Source organism: Coregonus clupeaformis, unplaced genomic scaffold, assembly GCF_020615455.1.
Source record: "Coregonus clupeaformis isolate EN_2021a unplaced genomic scaffold, ASM2061545v1 scaf0053, whole genome shotgun sequence".
In the NCBI taxonomy this organism is placed as follows: Eukaryota; Metazoa; Chordata; class Actinopteri; order Salmoniformes; family Salmonidae; genus Coregonus; species Coregonus clupeaformis.
In genome coordinates this window covers 720,833-742,062 of record NW_025533508.1, presented here as the reverse complement: position 1 = coordinate 742,062, position 21,230 = coordinate 720,833, and the positions used below count along the sequence as shown (strand labels likewise).

Here is a 21,230-nt window from a genome sequence, read left to right as displayed (position 1 = left end):
ACACTCCACCCACCACCAGGTAAAAGATCAGGTTTCCAAGGTTTGTTCTTTGACTACAATGTTGTTTTCAGATCTTTTATATAGAGTTATTTTTACGATTGGATATTTTGGATTATTGATCATCCATGTGTTTTATTCTTCTGGTACAGTATGTACCTAACACAGTCCATCGAGATGTGATACCATACTTGCACAACATGTTTCGGGGGAGCTGCAGGTCTCAGAGATGGTGATGTTATTGTGCGAAGCTAAGCTGACTGCAGCTGGCTCCACCACCACATCCACCCCCCTTTGACCATGCCCTTCTCCAGAGCAAGCTGTGAGTGTTGTTCACAATACTCTACTACAGTTCATGATAAAGTACTAGTCAGATATAGAGGGAAACGTTGCTTATTTCAGTGACTGAGGTTGAGTGCTCCTTTCTTCTCCTCTCTTCCACAGTGTGCTGTGTGATGCCTGCTGAGCAGAGGAGCAGATTGTTGACGTATCCACTGCTGCTAATGCTGCTGGGATTGGTGCTCCTGTTATCCAGGAAGGGGTCTGACCAGGAGACCTAAAAGGATAAGAAAACAGAAGAATAGTATGACCTTCAGTCCATGCCAGAGCAATTATCATTGCTTGTTTACATAGATGAAAACATAAAGGGAGGACAGCCTTTTATACTAAAGTCCATTTTCATGGAAAATCATTTTGGAAAGTCAGAACTACACTACAATACATTATACACAAAGTTCAACACAATACAGTTGACACATTCCTTACAGAACTCAGACTAACACAACATCATACGAGGAATGGGAGCTGCACACCACAAATATCCTTGTCTGGCCTAGCTGGATGGTCACCCACATACAAAATCTATATACTAATATTTCATTTGCATATACTATATTTTCCTACCCAATATTCAAATTTTGCCACCCATGAGTGAGAAACATACATGCCAAGTATAGACCACATATTGTGTTCCCTATAAGTTATAGAAAAGAGTAGATGTGCTGTTCAGACCCAATCCTACCTCCTTACAGGTTATGGGAAATGTGTTATTTTAATAGTTTTCCAGTAGGTTTCCACTTCTAGGTCAAAGATAATACAACAAAAACACTGTAGTAAATACAACAGTAATGTCTGCAAAAACACGACATTAAATTCTACAATATACTACAGTAATGTCCGTAAAAACACTACAGTAATGGCCGCAAAACACTACAGTAAATATTACAATATACAGTGCATTCGGAAAGTATTCAGACCCCTTGACTTTTTCCACATTTTGTTATGTTACAGCCTTATTCTAAAATGGATTAAATTGTTTTTCCCCTCATCAATCTACAAACAACATAATGACAAAGCAAAAACAGCTTTTTAGGAATTTTAGCTAAAAAATAAATAAAACTGATATCACATTTACATAAGTATTCAGACCCTATACTCAGTACTTTGTTGAAGCATATTTGGCAGTGATTACAGCCTTGAGTCTTCTTAGGTGTGACGCTACAAGCTTGGCACACTTGTATTTGGAGAGTTTCTCCCATTCTTCTCTGCAGATCCTCTCAAGCTCTGTCAGGTTGGATGGGGAGCGTCGCTGGACAGCTATTTTCAGGTCTCTCCAGAGATGTTCGATCAGGTTCAAGTCCGGGTTCAGGCTGGGCCACTCAAGGACCTTAACAGACTTGTCCCGAAGCCACTCCTGCATTGTCTTGGATGTGTGCTTAGGGTCGTTGTCCTGTTGGAAGGTGAACCTTCGCCCCAGTCTGAGGTCCTGAGCGCTCTGGAGCAGGTTTTCATCAAGGATCTCTCTGTACTTTGCTCTGTTCATCTTTCCCTCAATCCTGACTAGTCTCCCAGTCCCTGCCGCTGAAAAACATCCCCACAGCATGATGCTGCTGCCACCACCATGCTTCACCGTAGGGATGGTGCCAAGTTTCCTCCAAACGTGACCCTTGGCATTCAGGCCAAAGAGTTCAATCTTGGTTTCACCAGACCAGAGAATCTTGTTTCTCATGGTCTGAGAGTCCTTTATGTGCCTTTTGGCAAACTCCAAGTGGGCTGTCATGTGCCTTTGACTGAAGAGTGGCTTCCGTCTGGCCACTACCATAAAGGCCTGATTGGTGGAGTGCTGCAGAGATGGTTGTCCTTCTGGAAGGTTCTCCCATCTCCACAGAAGATCTCTGGAGCTCTGTCAAAGTGACCATCGGGTTCTTGGTAACCTCCCTGACCAAGGCCCTTCTCCCCCAATTGCTCAGTTTGGCCGGGCTGCCAGCTCTAGGAAAAGTCTTGGTGATTCCAAACGTCTTCCATTTAAGAATGATGGAGGCCACTGTGTTCTTGGAGACCTTCAATGCTGCAGACATTTTTTGGTACCCTACCCCAGTTCTGTGCCTCGACACAATCCTGTCTCGGAGCTCTACAGACAATTCCTTCGACCTCACGGCTTGGTTTTTGCTCTGACGTGCACTGTCAACTGTGGGACCTTTATATAGACAGGTGTGTGCCTTTCAAAATCATGTCCAATCAATTGAATTTAACACAGGTGGACTCTAATCAAGTTCTAGAACCATCTCAAGGATGTTCAATGGAAAAAAAATCCATTTTAGAATAAGGCTGTAACATAACAAAATATGTAAAAAGTCAAGGGGTCTGAATACTTTTTGAATGCACTGTACTACAGTAACGTCCACAAAAACACTACATCGATTACTATAGTATATAAATATAGTAATACTATAGTATTTATACCATAGTATAATATAGTATTTTTTAATGTGGGCATATGTACTTCTACCCAGTACTAAATGTTTCTTCCTTCTAGGGAGTTTTTCCATGCTGCTGTTTGTGTAGGGGTCTAGGCCAGGTTACTGCAAATCACTTTTTACTTCCACAGTTGTCCCATTTATAAATAACATGTATTTATTTATTTATTTGTAAACATTTTAATATCTGAAAATTCGCACTACCCCAACCATGTGAAAAAAGATTATGTAACTAACAGGCAATGTTTACTTTTTTAATTGTGGCTATGGCAGTCAATAGCAAAACATTCTAACAGTATTTCTTATTGTATTCTCAACTCACCATAATATACTTTTAATGTGGGGCTATGACAGTCAATTGCAAGTTAGTCTGGCATAATTTAGGTTATCACCACCACTAATGAGATGAGTGTGCTTGATGCATGTCACTTCTGAGATTCTCAAAGTCAGGGGGCGTGGTCGACAGTGCTCACCTCATCTCCTGTCACATCCAACCTGGATCGATATTTGTTTTTAATGCAGACGCGAGCACTGAATCCGCGTACCATGAGTTTTAATGCTCGGAGGGAGACGGCACAGTATTCCCTTTCAGTCAGGAACCAAACTCCTCCATAGTGACCTGTGAATGAGTTGTGTGCAGCATTCGGTCACATGACAGCTCGATCAGCTTTTCGATTTCACTTACCGCATGTCAACAGAGCCAGGATCACAGTCAAACGGATTTCACTGAGTCGGTCAGTCTTCTGTAGATTTTTTTTGTATTTCCCCGGCATGCTTGCATTCAGTTCGTTCCGTTTCCCAAATACACTATATATAAGTATGTGGACACCCCTTCAAATGATTGGATTTGGCTATTTCAGCCACACCCGTTGCTAACAGGTGTATAAAATTGAGCACACAGCCATGCAATCTCCATAGACATACATTGGCAGTAGAATGGCCTTACTGAAGAGCTCAGTGACTTTCAACATGGCACCGTCATAGGATGCCAACTTTCCAACAAGTCAGTTCGTCAAATTTCTGCCCTGCTAGAGCTGCCCAAGTCAACTGTAAGTGCTGTTATTGTGAAGCGGAAACATCTAGGAGCAACAACGGCTCTGGGAGCAACAAAGTGGTAGGCCACACAAGCTCACAGAACGGGACCGCCGAGTGCTGAAGTGCGTAAAAATCGTCTGTCCTCGGTTGCAACACTCACTGCCGAGTTCCAAACTGCCTCTGGAAGCAACGTCAGCATAAGAACTGTTCGTCGGGAGCTTCATGAAATGGGTTTCTATGGCCGAGCAGCCACAATCAAAGCGTCGGCTGGAGTGGTGTAAAGCTCGCCGCCATTGGACTCTGGAGCAGTGGAAACGCGTTCCCTGGAGTGATGAATCACGCTTCACCATCTGGCAGTCCGACGGACAAATCTGGGTTTTGCGGATGCCAGGAGAACGCTACCTGCCCCAATGCATATTGCCAACTGTAAAGTTTAGTGGAGGAGGAATAATGGTCTGGGGCTGTTTTTCATGGTTCGGGCTAGGCCCCTTAGTTCCAGTGAAGAGAAATCTTAACGCTACAGCATGCAATGACATTCTAGACGATTCTGTGCTTCCAACTTTGTGGCAACAGTTTGGGGAAGGCCCTTTCCTGTTTCAGCATGACAATTACCCCATACACAAAGCGAGGTCCATACAGAAATGGTTTGTCGAGATCTGTGTGGAAGAACTTGACTGGCCTTCACAGAGACCTGACCTCAACCCCATCGAACACCTTTGGGATGAATTGGAATGCCGACTGCGAGCCAGGCCTAATCTCCCAACATCAGTGTCCGACCTCACTAATGCTCTTGTGGCTGAATGGAAGCAAGTCCCCGCATCAATGTTCCAACATCTAGTGGAAAGCCTTCCACTTTAGAGTGGAGGCTGTTATAGCAGCAAAGGGGGGACCAACTCCATATTAATGCCCATGATTTTGGAATGAGATGTTCAACGAGCAGGTGTCCACATACTTTTGGTCATATAGGGTATCAATTGCAGCCGGTAATATCAAAGTCTCTGCAATAGCTTGTGGTTTTATAGCGTAGCAGGCTTAGCCATTCACCATGGGAATGATTCAAGTTCAACGGTCAAGTGTGCCCTTTTCCCATGATCTAAGAGCAGTCTCTGGTTGACTTTTAACTTTTAGATTACAATAATTTTCATTTATATTTTTAAGGTTAATCACAATACAATGATTTTGAGAGACAAACATGATATTATAATGTATGTATATTTTTTGTGTGTTTTTTCTCCAGCATTTTGGAAATTCTCCCGTGACCCAATTTTCATATCAGGCGACCCCACAAGGGGTCGTGACCTCTAGTTTGGGAACCACTGACCTAGCTCGAACAGCCGCTAGTGACCTGTTCTAGTGTCGAAATAAAGGAAACACCATTATAAAATGTCTTATGGTGTTGGGCCACCACGCAGCCTGCATAGACTAGACGTAACATAGTAAAAGTAAATCTGGTACACTCAAATTATATTGAACAAAAATATAAATGCAACATGCTACAATTTCAAAGATTTTACTGTTACGGTTCATATAAGGAAATCTGTTAATTGAAATAAATTCATTAGGCCTTAATCGATTTCACATGACTGGGAATACAGATATGCATCTGTTGGTCACAGATACCTTTTTAAAAAAGGTAGGGGCGTGGATCAGAAAACCCCTCATAACTGGTGTGACCACCATTTTCCTCATGCAGTGCGACACATCTCCTTTGCATAAAGTTGATTAGGCTGTTGATTGTGGCCTGTGGAATGTCGTTCCACTCCTCTTCAATGGCTGTGCGAAGTTTCTGGATATTGGCAGGAACTGGAACACACTGTTGTACACCTCAATCCAGAGCATCCCAAACATGCTCTATGGGTGATGTGTGGTGAGTATGCAAGCCATGGAAGAACTGGGACAGCTTCCAGGAATTGTGTACATATCCTTGTGACATGGGGCCGTGCATTATCATTCTGAAACATGAGGTGATGGCGGCGGAAGAATGGCATGACAATGGGCCACAGGATCTCGTCACGGTATCTCTGTGCATTCAAATTGCCATCGATAAAATGCCAATGTGTTCGTTGTCCATAGCTTATACATTTTACATTTTAGTAGATGCTCTTATCCAGAGTGACTTACAGTGCATACATTTTCTTTTCATACTGTCCCCCCGTGGGAATCGAACCCACAACCCTGGCGTTGCAAACACCATGCTCTACCAACTGAGCTACACAGGACTTATGCCTTATGGTTGAGAAATTAACATACAATTATTTGGCAACAGCTCTGGTGGATACTCCTGCAGTCAGAATGCCAATTGCACGCTCCCTCAAAACTTGAGACATCTGTGGCATTGTGTAGTGTGACAAAACGGCATAATTTAGAGTGGCCTTTAATTGTCCCCAGCACAAGGTGCACCTGTGTAATTATTATGCTGTTTAATCAGCTTCTTGATACAGTATGTCACACCTGTCAGGAGGATGGATTATCTTGGCAAAGGAGAAATGATCACTAACATGGATGTAAACAAATTTGTGAACAACATTTTAGTGAAATAAGCTTTTTGTGCATATGGAACATTTCTGGGATCTTTTATTTCAGCTCATGAAACATTGGACCAACACTTTACATGTTGCGTTTATATTTTTGTTCAGTGTAGTTGTTGTAGTTTACTTTCGAGAACACAAACTCTTGCATCTTTTGCAGCGAAGAAAGAGTGAGGTAGCAAGGGAAAGAGAGAGATGGGAGGGGCACAGCCAGGCATAGGTAGGTCTCTCGGCCACCAGGCAGACAGTCAGAAACGTGCATCAGTAATCAAAAGATGTAGGTAGGATATAAGCTATCGCAATGCTGTATTTAAAGTCGCATGGCCAGGAATCTGATTTGTATCTGACTTCGAACCATCTACGACGGTGGTTTGAAACGTGGCTTGAAATATCTGATTCCATGTGCTTTTTGGCTGTTCAGACTGCAAGAAAAAGAACAGTTTCGAATCGGATATGCAATTTTTTTTTTCTTTGAGTCACTTCAAACTGCCAATGTGAAAAAGGCTTTAGTTAGCCAACCTCTTGATACTTTTCATCCACATATAACTGATAAAGTTTAAATAGGCCTACTTCATCAGTTATCATGAATCTTGGTACTTCTGACTGAAACAAGTATAGCCATGCATGTCTTCAAACTCATCTATTTGAAGACCAGCTCGCTGTGGGAAATGCCTCACTTAGACTGAGTGGTGTGCAGCCGAGTGACCAGGGCCAATACACCTGTGATGTGACAGATGAACAGGGAAGCACCCAGGAAAAGCTACTACTTTTAGTGGCAGGTTAGAGAGTATGTATTTTTGTCCATTCAGATTGGCAGGTTAGAGAGTAAGTATTTTTGTCCATTCAGATTGTTTTGAAATCTTGCATCTATGGGGGATTAAGAGACATAAAAGTATTAGGCTATCTGCCGAAAATCAATTTATAGTCATCTATAAAGCCAATTTATAGTCATCTATAAAATCAATTTATAGTCATCCTAAAGCCTTTTGCAGTCAGAATTCTCCTATGTTAAGAGTTTAATGTGAGTATTGTTGTTGTTTTTGTTTACCCCTAGCCCCCATCAAGGAGCCCCAGCTCTCTGTACAGTCATCCTGTGACAGCTTCGTCATCACCCTCAACTCCCCCCAGGGTTTCCCCCAGCCTGATGTGTGGTGGACGGACTCCATTGGAGGAGACATCTCCAATCAGAGCCACAGCCGTATCGGCCTGGAAGCAGGGGGCGCTATGAGGTCCACAGGTCAATGGAGGTCAGGCCAAACAGTACACTCACCATCATTGTTGAAATAGGACTGGAGGTTCTCAATCAAAGCTTCACCCGCTCGCTCATCCTCCACCCACTCCCAGGTAAAGTTGTGACCTACCAACAGGTTTAGGGGTAGAGCAATGTGACCAAGTATGGATCACTGATTTAGTGATGAAATATTAAACCATTGCATAATCACTAAGGGCTAAACCCTGACAAGAGATAGTGTGTTACTCTTACACAAATTCTGCAATGTACAGAACCTTGCAAAAGTATTCATCCCCCTTGGCGTTTTTCCTATTTTGTTGCATTACAACCTGTAATTTAAATGGATTTTTATTTGGATTTCATGTAATGGACATACACAAAATAGTCCAAATTGGTGAAGTGAAATGAAAAAATAACATGTTTCAAAAAATTCTACAAAATAAATAACGGAAAAGTGGTGTATTCACCCCCTTTGCTATGAAGCCCCTAAATAAGATCTGCCGCAACCAATTACCTTCAGAAGTCACATAATTAGTTAAATAAAGTCTAACTGTGTGCAATCTAAGTGTCACATGATCTGTAACATGATCTCAGTATATATACACCTGTTCTGAAAGGCACCACTAAGCAAGGGGCACCACCAAGCAAGCGGCACCATGAAGACCAATGAGCTCTCCAAACAGGTCAGGGACAAAGTTGTGGAGAAGTACAGATCAGGGTTGGGTTATAAAAAATATCTGAAACTTTGAACATCCCACGGAGCACCATTAAATCCAAGAGAGGGCCGCCCACCAAAACTCACGGACCAGGCAATGAGGGCATTAATCAGAGAGGCAACAAAGAGACCAAAGATAACCCTGAAGGAGCAGCAAAGCTCCACAGCGGAGATTGGAGTATCTGTCCATAGGATCACTTTAAGCCGTACACTCCACAGAGTTGGGCTTTACGGAAGAGTGACCAGAAAAAAGCCATTGCTTAAATAAAAAAATAAGCAAACACGTTTGATGTTCACCAAAAGGCATGTGGGAGACTCCCCAAACATATGGAAGAAGGTACTCTGGTCAGATGACTAAAATTTAGCTTTTTGGCCATCAAGGAAAGCACTATGTCTGGCGCAAACCCAACACCTCTCATCATCCCGAGAACACCATCCCCACAGTGAAGCATGGTGGTGGCAGCATCATGCTGTGGGGATGTTTTTCATCGGCAGGGACTGGGAAACTAGTCAGAATTGAAGGAATGATGGATGACGCTAAATACAGGGAAATTCTTGAGGGAAGCCTGTTTCAGTCTTCCAGAGATTTGAGACTGGGACGGAGGTTCACCTTCCAACAGGACAATGACCCTAAGCATACTGCTAAAGCAACACTCGAGTGGTTTAAGGGGAAACATTTAAATGTCTTGGAAGGGCCTAGTCAAAGCCCAGACCTCAATCCAATTGAGAATCTGTGGTATGACTTAAAGATTGCTGTACACCAGCGGAACCCATCCAACTTGAAGGAGCTGGAGCCGTTTTGCCTTGAAGAATGGGCAAAAATCCATGCGGTTAGATGTGCCAAGCTTATAGAGACATACCCCAAGAGACTTTCAGCTGTAATTGCTGCAAAAGGTGGCTCTACAAAGTATTGACTTTGGGGGGTGAATAGTTATGCACGCTCAAGTTTTCTGTTTTTTTGTCTTATTTCTTGTTTATTTCACAAAAAAAAATTTTTTGCATCTTCAAAGTGGTAGGCATGTTGTGTAAATCAAATGATACAAACCTCACAAAAATCCATTTTAAATCCAGGTTGTAAGGCAACAAAATAGGAAAAATGCCAAGGGGGGTGAATACTTTTGCAAGCCACTGTATGAATTGTAGACAAAATTTGTAGTCAAACAAGTATTTGACATTTCACTTCAAGAGGGCAATTGAGTCATATGAGCATTGTGTATTGATTTACTGCATGCAAGAATAACACATTGCAGAGTGCAACTTCCCATGACAGGAACTGTTCACAATGACCTCAATGAAAGGTTCAGTGACCAGGCAGTACTACTAGAGGAACAGGTATTTGGGAGGTGAAGCTGAAGTACCTTTTCTTCTCTTCCTCTTCTACAGAATGCTGTGAGGTGGCTCTTGCAACCAGGGGCAGACCGGCTTTGGTATCATTAGGGATAGTTCTCTTGGCAGCATTAGCAATGTCACCCATTTTGCACTGAAGACACAAGCCTGAAACACAATAACTCCAGATGGTCCCACGTGATGATACAACAGGACAAGATGAGGCTCACGAAACAGAGACTTGAAAAATCTAAACTTGTTTGAGAAGTCAAAGCTTTTACAGCACTGTGTTTCAATGTCACAAATATAGGTGTGTGTTGCTGCCTTCTGAAACATTTCCACTCCCTCTTGGTAAAGTATTATACAGTACTGCTGGCAGTATACTTTGCTACTCTCTCTGCAACCCTATGTAATCCAGCCTACTTGTATTTTTTATATAAATACTTCTTGTTAGTCAGATATGGAAAACAGGGAAAAGATAAGTATTCACCCCCTTTGGGTTTCTTCTTATTGTATTGTGTTACAAAGTTGGGATTAAAATGGATTTATTTATTTATTTTCACTGATCTAAACAAAACGCTCTAATGTCAAAGTGGAAGAAATTCTAAGATTTTTTAAATATGAATGAAAAATAAAACACTAATATACCTTAATTTGATAAGTATTGACCCCCGAGTCAATACATGTAAGAAACGCCTTTGGCAGCGATTACAGCTGTGAGTCTTCTTGGGTAAGTCTCTAAGAGCTTTGCACACACTGGATTGTGCAATATTTGCCCATTATTCTTTTCAAAATTCTTCAAGCTCTGTCAAGATGTTGGGTATCATGGCTAGACAGCAATTTTCAAGTCTTACCATAGATTTTCAAGCAGATTTAAGTTAAAACTGTAACTTGGCCACTCAGGAACATTCTCTGTCTTCATGGTAAGCAACTCCAGTGTAGATTTGGCCTTGTGTTGTAGGTTATGTTCTGGTGTAAAGCAGACTGAAGCAGGTTGTCCTCTAGGATTTTTGCCTGTGCTTAGCTCCATCCAGTTTCTTTTTATCCTGAAAAACTCCCCAGTCTTTGCCGATATCAAGCATACCCATATCATGATGCAGCCACCAACATGCTTGAAAATAAGGAGGCAGTTACTCAGTGATGTGTTGTGTTGGAGTTCCCCAAAACATAAGGCTTTGCATTAAGGCCAAAAAGTGTATTCCTTTGTCGTGTTTTTTTCTTCAGTATTACTTTAGTGTCTTGTTGCGTAAGGGATGCATGTTTTGGAATATTTGTATTCTGTATATGTGTATGCTTCTTTTCACTTATTTAGGTCATTATTTTGGAGTCACTACAATCTTGTTGATCCATCTTCAGTTTTTTCCCATCACAGCCATTGAACTCCAGAGCTGTTTTAAGAACACCAATGGCCTCATGGTGACATCCCTGAGCAGTTTCCTTCCTGTCCTTCAGCTCAGTACAGAAGGACGACTGTATCTTTGATGTATCTTGGTGATTTAATACATCATCCACAGTGTAATTCTTTACTTGACCATGCTTAAAGTGATATTAAATGTCTGATGTGTTATCGTTCTGCATCTACCAATCACTGCCCTTCTTTATGAGGCTTTCAAAAATCTCCCTGGTCTTTGTTGTTGAATTTGTGCTTTAAATTCAATACTTGACTGAGGGACCTTACAGATGTTACATGTGTGGGGGACGGGTGAGTCCATATAACTTCTTATTTGATTTAGTAAGCCACATTTTACTCCTGAACTAATTTAAGCATTCCTAAACAAAGGTGGTGAATACTTATGCAGCAACTATACTGAACAAAAATATAAACGCAACATGTAAAGTGATGGTCCCATGTTTCATGAGCTGTAATAAAAGATTCCAGAATTTTTTCAAACGTACAAAAAGCTTACTTTTCTCACATTTTGTGCACAAATGTGATTACATCCCTGTTAGTGAACATTTCTCCTTTGAAAAGATAATCCATCCACCTGACAGGTGTGCCCCTGCCCAGTCATGTGAAATCCATAGATTAGGGCCTAATTCATTCATTTCAATTGACTGATTTCCTTACATGAACTGTAACTCACTACAATCATTGAAATTGTTGCATATTGCGTTTATATTTTTGTTCAGTATATATTTTTGTTGTTTATGTTTTACTAATTTGTACACATTTGTAGAATTTTCTTTTCATTTTGACATTATGGAGTATTTTGTGTAGATCAATTTAAAAAAAAATTGAAATTAAATCTATTTCAATCCCACTTTGTAACGCAACAAAATGTGAAAAAATCCAAGGCTGGTGAATACTTATGATACCCACTGTAAGGATGACTTTTCTCATAAGATTTGCATGAGGGGACAAGTGAATTACCATAACTGTGTGCACTAAGCACCACACCCACACTTTCTCACTATTGCTCTCACACATTTTAGATGGTAAGAGCTGCTCTAACTTCACAACGTGGAGAGACGTAGGCTTGCAACCCCATAACAGCTACAGTATGCTAGTCAACAGTAAACAGTCAGATCACATAATGTGTTTACATATCTGAAATGTAGAGTATGTTTACTCTTAATAGATATTTATGGACATACATTTTGTCCATTGTTATTGTCAAAGGTGGAATGGTAACAACAACTGTGGGGAAACTAGTATCCACCTTACAGTTGGGCTGGTTGAAAAGTTTATGCTACACGATGAGGTGGATGTAACTGCCATGTCTGGGGCATATTACAGAAATATTTCAAATTTCATTACATGGCACTTGGAGTCACTCTGTGAGACAGTTCATTACATTAACAATTTACTGTTGCTGCAACGCAGGCATTTTGAAAAGCAACTGTTCAACTAGCACATCAACAAATAGTTGTTACAAGTTGTTGCAACAAGACATGCTCGACAAACCTTGACCCACCAACAGAAGGTACATATACAAATACAACACACATCCATCTCCACCTTAAGTATATTTGTTTTGTAAATCCGTACATTAACCCAACAGGAAAAGGTTACTAATAGGAACTTTTCATTTTATGGGAGGAATTTGCATTGTCACTTAGATAAAGAATGAAATACAACCCTAGTGATAGCAGCTCAAAAAGGTGCCCTTTGACACCATCACCCTCAGAGCTGGACTGTGAACCCATTCATGCATATGAAGCATTTGCCCTTTATTTATATTGATGACAGTGATGAGGCCAGTCTGTGCCCATTATTTCAAAGTGTCAAAGAAACTAAGCAAGAGCAATGTTTTGTCTGTGAGCTGCAGTGCCATGTAGGCCTACTGTCGGTTATAAGAGGAGACATTTTTATGTTAGCGTTTAATAAATATCTTGGCAGCTCTGTAATGCATTTCAGATACTCACCTTCCCCTTAAACTATACAAACACGCCCAGGACATGATGTGTATTTAATAAATCAACTCCTCACCCCTCTCGTCACACCCCCAAAACCCTCAAAAGGGTCCATAGTTAATTCTTGTTCAGACCTCTGTCACCCTATTCTTGATTGAGCTCACAGTAAATAAAGATTGTTTTCTTTGTTAACTGGGATGTGGCTATCATATCCTGTTTCAAGATCAAGATTTCTGTAACGGTATCCATGGTTTGGTTTGTTTGTGTAAGCTCTCCTCGCCCATGTCCTATTGACATACACTTAAAACATGTTCTATTGACATACACTTAAAACATCTTCAATTGACATACACTTAAAACATCCATGTATAAGTGATGAGCACTTATTGTAACCCATGTTTAAATAATGCCATAAAAGAATAAATTAAAAACGTATGATATTTTGAATAATTTGAAAGTACATTGTTATTTTATATGGTCCCAATTTGTATTACATTTTTATTTAACCTTTATTTAACCGGCCAAGTCAATTATGAACAAATGTTTATTTACATCAGTGATGCTAAAAACCATATAATAATGACATGGTTTACATGCCTTATAGAAGGTATAATAGTTGATAGTACTATGTAACAACTACCCACACTAGTTACATTATGCTGATATATTACCATTATGTGATACTTAATATAAAGTGGGACCTTTTTAAAAGTTATATTCTATTGCAAAAATAAAATAAAAAATCAGGTCAGTAGACCATAGTAAATGAGTCTATGAAAAATGTTCAGCAATATTATTTACCAGATCTCTCTTACAAAATCTAAATGGGACAAACCTGGTTAATTAATCAATAAAATTAGAAGATATTTTATATATATTGAGGTAGATTGAGGTAAAATTGTATGAAACAGATGTTCGTTTCCAATTTCTTTTGTTTATAAGGAAAAAGCATATGTAAATGTTTTGGTTAGATGGAAACCTCAGACACAAAGTTGTCAATATATGCATTACAGTCATGCATACGCTATGTTGACTTAATAAGTACGGTAATTCAATATTTTGGCAAGGATGTGTTTTTTTTTTACCCATTGTCTTCACAATATAAGACACCCTCTCATCCCTCCCTGTCTGTTATATCCTTCATGGTCCCACCAACAGGTAAAGTATGGACATCAGATCAGTCTTTTGGATTAGAAAACATGGTGAATAGTGTAATTCAACGACCAAATTATTAGGGAGCTGAAAGTGAATTGAAAAAAACGATTTCCTATCTTTATAGATACATGTACAATGTATTAATGCATAGTAATTAAAAAAAAATTGTTGATGTAATTTATTGATGGATATGAATGAATTAAAGTATAATATGAATTATATATGTTTTCTCTCCTGTCAGTAGCTACTCTATAATCTAATCTAAAACAAAACTGATTTTGTTTTTACATCCATTTATATATTATTTTCATATCATTTGTTGACTTTGCATTTCTGTTTCCAGCCATGGGGACAACGACTTTCCTGCTTTGTGTGGCTGCCACCCTATTCACAAGTAAGAATCACAGTTTACCTTTCAATATTCCATGTCATGTAATTACTACCAGAATTGAACAAGTTGATCATTTATTATTATCAAACATTCTGGGGAAACATAAATAGAGTAGCTTGGCAAATTAAAGCTTTCTAGCCTCCTCTAATTAGATAGGACATTTCTGTTGTTTGTTCTGTAGGGCACACGGTATTATAGACATGTAACACTGGTTATATAGCGATGCAGGGGGAAGCGACATGTGTATTGTTATGTACACATCATTTACATTTGTATACGATCATGTCATTCAAGCAAAAACAAATGATTTTGTGCCTTACTAAATTGACTCTTGACAGTCAGTGAATTCAACAAGAGCAGTCGGAGCAAGATAATTGTACTGTATTTAAGCTATAGTATACCTTTAATTATAAAACTGATACTCAAATGGTTGCGAAAAGAATGCAGGTGCTCATCTGTAAAATGTTCTTTCTTCCTTTATGTTTAGTGGTCAATGGATCATGCCCAGTGGGGCGGGAGTTCATTACTGCCTTTATGCCTAACTATTTGCTGAGCTACCATGATGATCAGAGTCTTCAACTGGCCATAACCACACAGGATTATCCAGCCGTTGTTCAAATTCAGGTCAATGCAATCGGCTTCTCCACCTCGGTGAAAATAGAGAAACAGAACACCAAATGGATTGCCATACCTGGTAACGCTGAAATTGGGGGTCCAGGAACTTCCACCAAAACAGTGCAGGTCACCTCCAACTCTGACATCTCAGTGGTGGCCTTCAACTACAAGTTCTCGATCGGAGACAGTAGTGTGGTCTTCCCAACTGACCAGCTGGGTACTGACTATGTGGTCTTCACCCCCGAGGAGGGTCCAAGCAACATGCACAAGCTTGTGTCTATTGTCAACGGCAAAGAGCCCAACAAGATCACGATCATCCCTTTCTCCAACATGGATCTCAGTGGTATGGATTCCTGGAAGCAAAGACAGGCGGTGATTGTTACCATGGACCCATACCAGATCTACCTCTACCAAAGCTACACCACTTTCACTGGGACCAGGGTCAAAGCCAAGCACCCTGTGGCGGTCCTGGGGGGACACGAGTGCGTCGCAGATGGAGGCTGCTGCAATCACGTATATGAACAACTGCTACCAGTACAGAGCCTTTCCACCAATTACCTGGTTCCTTCCATGCACATGACACATTCAACAGACTTTGTCAACTTTGTAGCCTCAGAGGACAACACTCTAGTGAAGATCTTTGAGGGAAAGGTATCCACTACTAAGGAGTTGAATGCGGGGCAGGCGTATGTGGTTTCTGTCCAACCCAAATATCCGCTGATCATCAAAAGTGATAAAAAGGTAATGGTGATGTACTTCAGCAACAACAAGCCCTACGATCCGTTCCTCACCAACATCCTCCCAATGTCTGATCTGGCCAACGAGTGGTCAGTGGACACACAGAGCAAGTTCGAGAGCACATTGGTCATCGTCTCCGAGGGGGAAGGGATCAACACCGTTAAAGTCTGTGAGAAAAATAAATGTGTGAAATCTCTCCAATGGACATCATTAATCTCAGACCCTAAGTACATGTGGGTTAATGCTCCATTGGGAGAGCAGCAACAGCATTTCTCCATCAAAGGCGACTTCCTCATGGCTGTTTACGTTTATGGTGGCATGTCAAGAGACGGCTACGCTACAACAGGAGTATGTTCCAAAGGTACGCTATTTAATTGACACATCCACTTAACTGGCCTATCAACTGCCCCTCGACACTCACCCTGTTGAAGGGGACAACTCTTAGACAACACAATGCAATGCAACACATCGCAATGCAATGCAACACAATAAAACAAAACAAAACGCAACACAACACAACAAATGCACTGCATGAAAACTAGTGTTCATCTTGAAAGTTGCTTCTGTACTCCCTCAGGCACTGCACCACCCACTCCACCACCAGATCCTTGTGAGAACGTCAAATGCAGAGAAAAGGAAGAATGTACAAAGGGGGTTTGTGTCCACATCTCCAAAGCAACGTGCAGGGCTGTGGGCGACCCCCACTACCTCACCTTTGATGGGGAGCGGTTTTACTTCCAGGGCACATGCTCTTACGTCATGGCCACGGTTGTTAAATCTGAACCTGGCCTCATCCCGTTCATTGTCCTGACCAAGAACAACCACAGAGGGAACAAGAGGGTGTCTTTCGTAAAGAAAGTCTCAGTCACGGTCTATGGGCTGACTGTTGTGATCAGCACGCATAAAGGGAAGGTTGAGGTAAGTAACAAAAGACCAGAGTTAAATTATCAGGATTGGGGTCGGTTCCATGGTAAATTTGGTCAATTCACGAGGTGAACTGAGTGGTTTTTCCATATGCTCATTGATATTTTCTTAGGTGAATCGTGAGAACGTCTACCTGCCTGTGACCCTAGCCGGGGGAAACCTAACGGTGGTGCATAGTGGCAGCTATGCTGTTCTGAAGACAAACTTTGGCCTGAAGGTTATGTACGACTGGAACATGAAGTTCTACATCACTGCCCCAGCAGCTATTTCCGCACCCTGGGTGGGCTCTGTGGGAACTACAACGGGGATCGCAACAATGAGTTCAGTAACCCCAAAGGTAACAAGGAACCCACAGTGGTGAAGTTTGCCCAGAGCTGGAGAACTGAAGACGGCGACTTGTTCTGTCACGATGACTGCCAAGGGGAATGTCCTAGCTGCACTCCGGCTCTCCAACAGAAATACAAAGGAGAGAAGATATGTGGTCTCTTGGCCAAAAAAGATGGCCCATTTGCCAGCTGCCACAAGGTCCTGGACCCAGGCATGTTCATGGACAACTGTGCCTATGACATCTGCATCAATAAAGGCATCTACCAGTTCCTCTGTGAGAACATGAAAAGCTATGATGACGCCTGTTTGGCAGAGGGGGTCAAAATTAGCCCTGAGTGGAGGACAATCGCTGGATGCCGGGAGTTTTCCTCTCTCCAAACATTTCATGAAGATTTTTATGTTGCACTTTTCACTATTATTTCAATACATTTTCTCATTTCACATTTGCAGCACTGGAATGTCCGTCAAACAGCTACTATGAGGCATGTGGCACAGCTTGCCCTGCCTCTTGTTCAGATCTAGATGCCGAAGCAAAGTGCAAGGAACCCTGTGTGGAGACCTGTCAATGCAAGAAGGGCTTTGTCCTCAGTGGAGACACATGCGTCTCCAAGGAGAGCTGTGGCTGCTCTTATGAAGGACGATACTATCCATCTGGAATGAAGTTCTGGGAAGATGACAAATGCACAAAGCAGTGTGAATGCAATCCGGGAACAGCCAAGGTAGAATGCAAAGCAACAGCATGTAAGAAATCAGAGATGTGTGGCCTGCGTGGTGGTAAGAGAGATTGCTACCCAAAATCTTATGCCACTTGCCAAGGTTCAGGCGACCCCCACTACCGCACATTTGATGGCAAGAGGTTCGACTTCCAGGGAACGTGTACTTACGTTCTCTCCAAATTGGTCAGCAAAGACGCCATATCTCTGGCACCTTTTGAGGTACTTGTAAAGAATCAGAATAGGGGAAGGAACACGGCAGTGTCTTACACAAAGACAGTCACCATCACTGTCTTCAAAAACGTCATCACCACGAGTAGGGACAACCCTGGCAAAGTATTGGTAAGCTACCTTAAAATGTTTTCCATTCCAAATGAATGACATAATTGCGTTCTGAGTTTATTTAGTAAATTAGCGCTCATGATTATACTACTTACTGTAAGAAGAAATATCAGGACAGTATCGTCCTTCATGTTTCATTAAAGTTTCTTTCTCTCTTCCCAGGTCAACAACCAGTATGTGAACTTGCCATTTGATGTAGAATATGGCCAACTGTCCATCTTCCGCAGTGGGTATTTCGGGGTGGTGAAGACCAACTTTGGCCTGACACTGAAGTTCAACTGGAACAGCCACGTCTCCCTAACCCTCCCCAGCTCCTACTCAGACCTCATCGGAGGGCTCTGCAGAAACTGGAATGGCCAACGGAACGACGACCTCCTCAAACCAGACAAGAGCCCTGCCAACACCCCAACATTATTTGGGGACAGCTGGAAAGTGGGGAACGACCCTGGCTGCTCCAGCGACTGTGACGGCAAGAAGTGCCCCACCTGTGACCACAACCTGATGCTGGATTACCAAACAGGGAAGTACTGCGGCAGGATCACAGACAAGAACGGTCCGTTCAAGCACTGCCACGCCAAGGTGGACCCACAGAGTATTATGAGGACTGTATGTTTGATATGTGTCTGTACCGTGGCCATGCCTCTGCCCTCTGTAACGCCCTCAGCACCTACACCACTGCTTGCCAGGATGCCCCTGCCAAGGTGGAACAGTGGAGGTCGGACAGCTTCTGTCGTAAGTAGTGCACAGACACACCTCATCAAATGTGTATTTCAAAACCACCACTGTAAAAGTTATGATCATTACAAAAAGTCAGAAGTGGTTTGTCTAGCTAGCAGCTCCTGGTTCCAACATTAAATTATATAATGTTTGGCCTAATGTGTTGTAGCATCTTCCTGCAAGGCCAACAGCCACTATGAGGTGTGTGCCTCAAGCTGCCCCCAGACCTGCAGCGGCCTCGATGAGCCTGAGAGCTGTGCGAACTCCCTGTGCACCGAGGGCTGTGTGTGTGACGACGGCTTCATACTGAGTGATAGCGAGTGTGTGCCGCTGGCTGAATGTGGTTGCGTTCACCAAGGCCAATACTACCAGATGGGCCAGGTGTTCTTCCCCAACGGCCAGTGCAAAGAGCGCTGTGTGTGTAACAAGGATGGAGACGTGGAGTGTAATGTGAAGTTTGCCTGCGGTCCCAATGAGAAGTGCCAGGTCCAAGACGGGGTGCAGGCCTGTGTACCCATGAGCATGGGCACCTGCCATGTGAGCGGGGCGAGGAGATTCCACTCATTCAATGGCAGCTGCTTCAGCCTACACGGGGACTGTGTGTACGAAATGTTGGAGGTTGTGGAGAAATACGGTTCGATGGCTCCATTTGTTGTGTCAGTGCAGCAGTTGACCAAGATGGATGTTGCAATGGTCACCAGGAGGGTTGAAATACAGGCCTACAAATACAAGATATCTATGTCTCCCAGAGTGATATGGGAAATAACGGTAGTTTTCTGTCTTGATCTATTCATTTCAGTATTAAAAAGCAACACTTGATTAGAAAAACTGATGTTTTCAATCTTTTCTCCTTTCACAGGTGGATGACATTGCAGCAAATCTCCCACTGTCACTCGGAGATGGAAAGGTCAGGGCCTACCAGAATGGCATTAACATCGTCTTGGTAACAGACTTTGGCTTGATGGGGACCTACGACACTGTTGCTGGCGCCATCATACAGCTTCCATCCACTTACAAAGGTGTTACCGGTGGTCTCTGTGGCAACTATAATGACAAGAAGGAAGATGACTTCCTGCTGCCCAGTGGGCTGCAGGAGCCGTCTATGGAGAAGTTTGCAGCGGGGTGGTTGGTGGTTCTGGAAGGGGTCAAATGTCAGACAGGATGTGACGGTGGCTTGAAGTGTCCTCCCTCCACTGGACCCCCGGCGGCTTGTAGCATCATAAAGTCAACCAAGGGTCCATTTGCCCAATGCCATGCTGTTGTGCCACCACAAGAGCACTTTGAGGAGTGCATGAAGGAGGGAGAGGGTGGGGATGCCCTGTGCCGCCACTTACAGACGTATGTGACTTTCTGTCAGGCATCTGGTGGCATTGTCAGCAGCTGGAGATCTGACCAGTTTTGTCGTGAGTGAATTTTGATATTGAAAGTTAATTTACCTTATCCTGGTTTATCTTAGTGTGCAATATTTGTCTGACCTAATGCTCTGTTGAAAAACAATTGAAGCTGAAGCTGATCATTGAAGCTTATTATGTTTTTTGATAACATGCATCTCCTCCCATTTCCATCTGTCCTCTAGCTCTGACGTGTCCAGCTAACAGTCACTATGAGTTGTGTGCCGACACCTGTTCTTCCACCTGTGACTCTCTCAGTGAGTCTCCCAAATGCCCACTATGCCAGGAGGGCTGCCAGTGTGACGACGGCTTTGTGTTTGATGGTGGCAAGTGTGTCCTACTGGAGAACTGTGGCTGTGTGGTTGATGGACACTATTACAAGGTGATTACTGTTTTTTTGTGTATTGACAAATAAATTGCCATTTCATATCCCAAAAATGCAATGGTATCCTAAAGCGATTAGTACAATTATAGGCCTATATCTGTTTTACGCTAAATGCAAATATAAAGTGCAAGTAATATAATAAAGCGCTATCCTTGGTAAATATTTATTGTTTACAATCATCTTATGGTTACCACCATAGTTTAAACACTCAATGATATAATTTACATGTTTTGCTGGTTTTCAGTCTGGCCAGTCTGTGATGCTGGGCAACTGTTCTGAGACCTGCAGCTGTGCTTCAGGAGTGTTCACCTGCAAGAACTCACAAAGAGGGCCAGAAATGTGGGTTGAAGAATGGAGTCATGGACTGCTACAGCACAGGTAAAAAAAAACATGAATAATAATAAAACCAAACAGATATGGCTTTGTGTTAGTACATTTTGATGTGGAATTATGGACTTTGTTGATGTTCTTATTTTGATATTACTATGAGCAAGATATGTTAACATCTCTAATACACATTTTGTCAGACCCCTGTGAGGACACTGAGTGCCGTGAGAAGGAAAACTGTGTGGTAGTTTTCTGTCTTAATA

General features: G+C 42.1%; 1 protein-coding gene across 1 annotated transcript; it reads left to right on the top strand.

Annotated features, from left to right (window-relative positions):
* The first annotated feature begins 19,380 nt into the window (after nt 1–19,380).
* On the top strand, nt 19,381–21,177 carry LOC123481231 (IgGFc-binding protein-like). The gene is made up of 5 exons (XM_045212818.1): nt 19,381–19,614; nt 19,724–20,267; nt 20,441–20,637; nt 20,885–21,018; nt 21,168–21,177. Exons 1-5 carry the CDS (start codon nt 19,381–19,383, stop codon nt 21,175–21,177), a joined length of 1,119 nt encoding a protein of 372 aa, XP_045068753.1.
* Nucleotides 21,178–21,230: the final 53 nt, after the last annotated feature.

Excerpts from the sequence above, each read along its gene's own strand:
- LOC123481231 (XM_045212818.1), top strand. The coding sequence starts at position 19,381 with ATGAGCATGGGCACCTGCCATGTGAGCGGGGCGAGGAGATTCCACTCA. Across the intron at positions 19,615-19,723 it reads AGATATCTATGTCTCCCAGA|GTGGATGACATTGCAGCAAA; the intron begins GTGATATGGGAA and ends CTCCTTTCACAG. Across the intron at positions 20,268-20,440 it reads GAGATCTGACCAGTTTTGTC|CTCTGACGTGTCCAGCTAAC; the intron begins GTGAGTGAATTT and ends TCTGTCCTCTAG.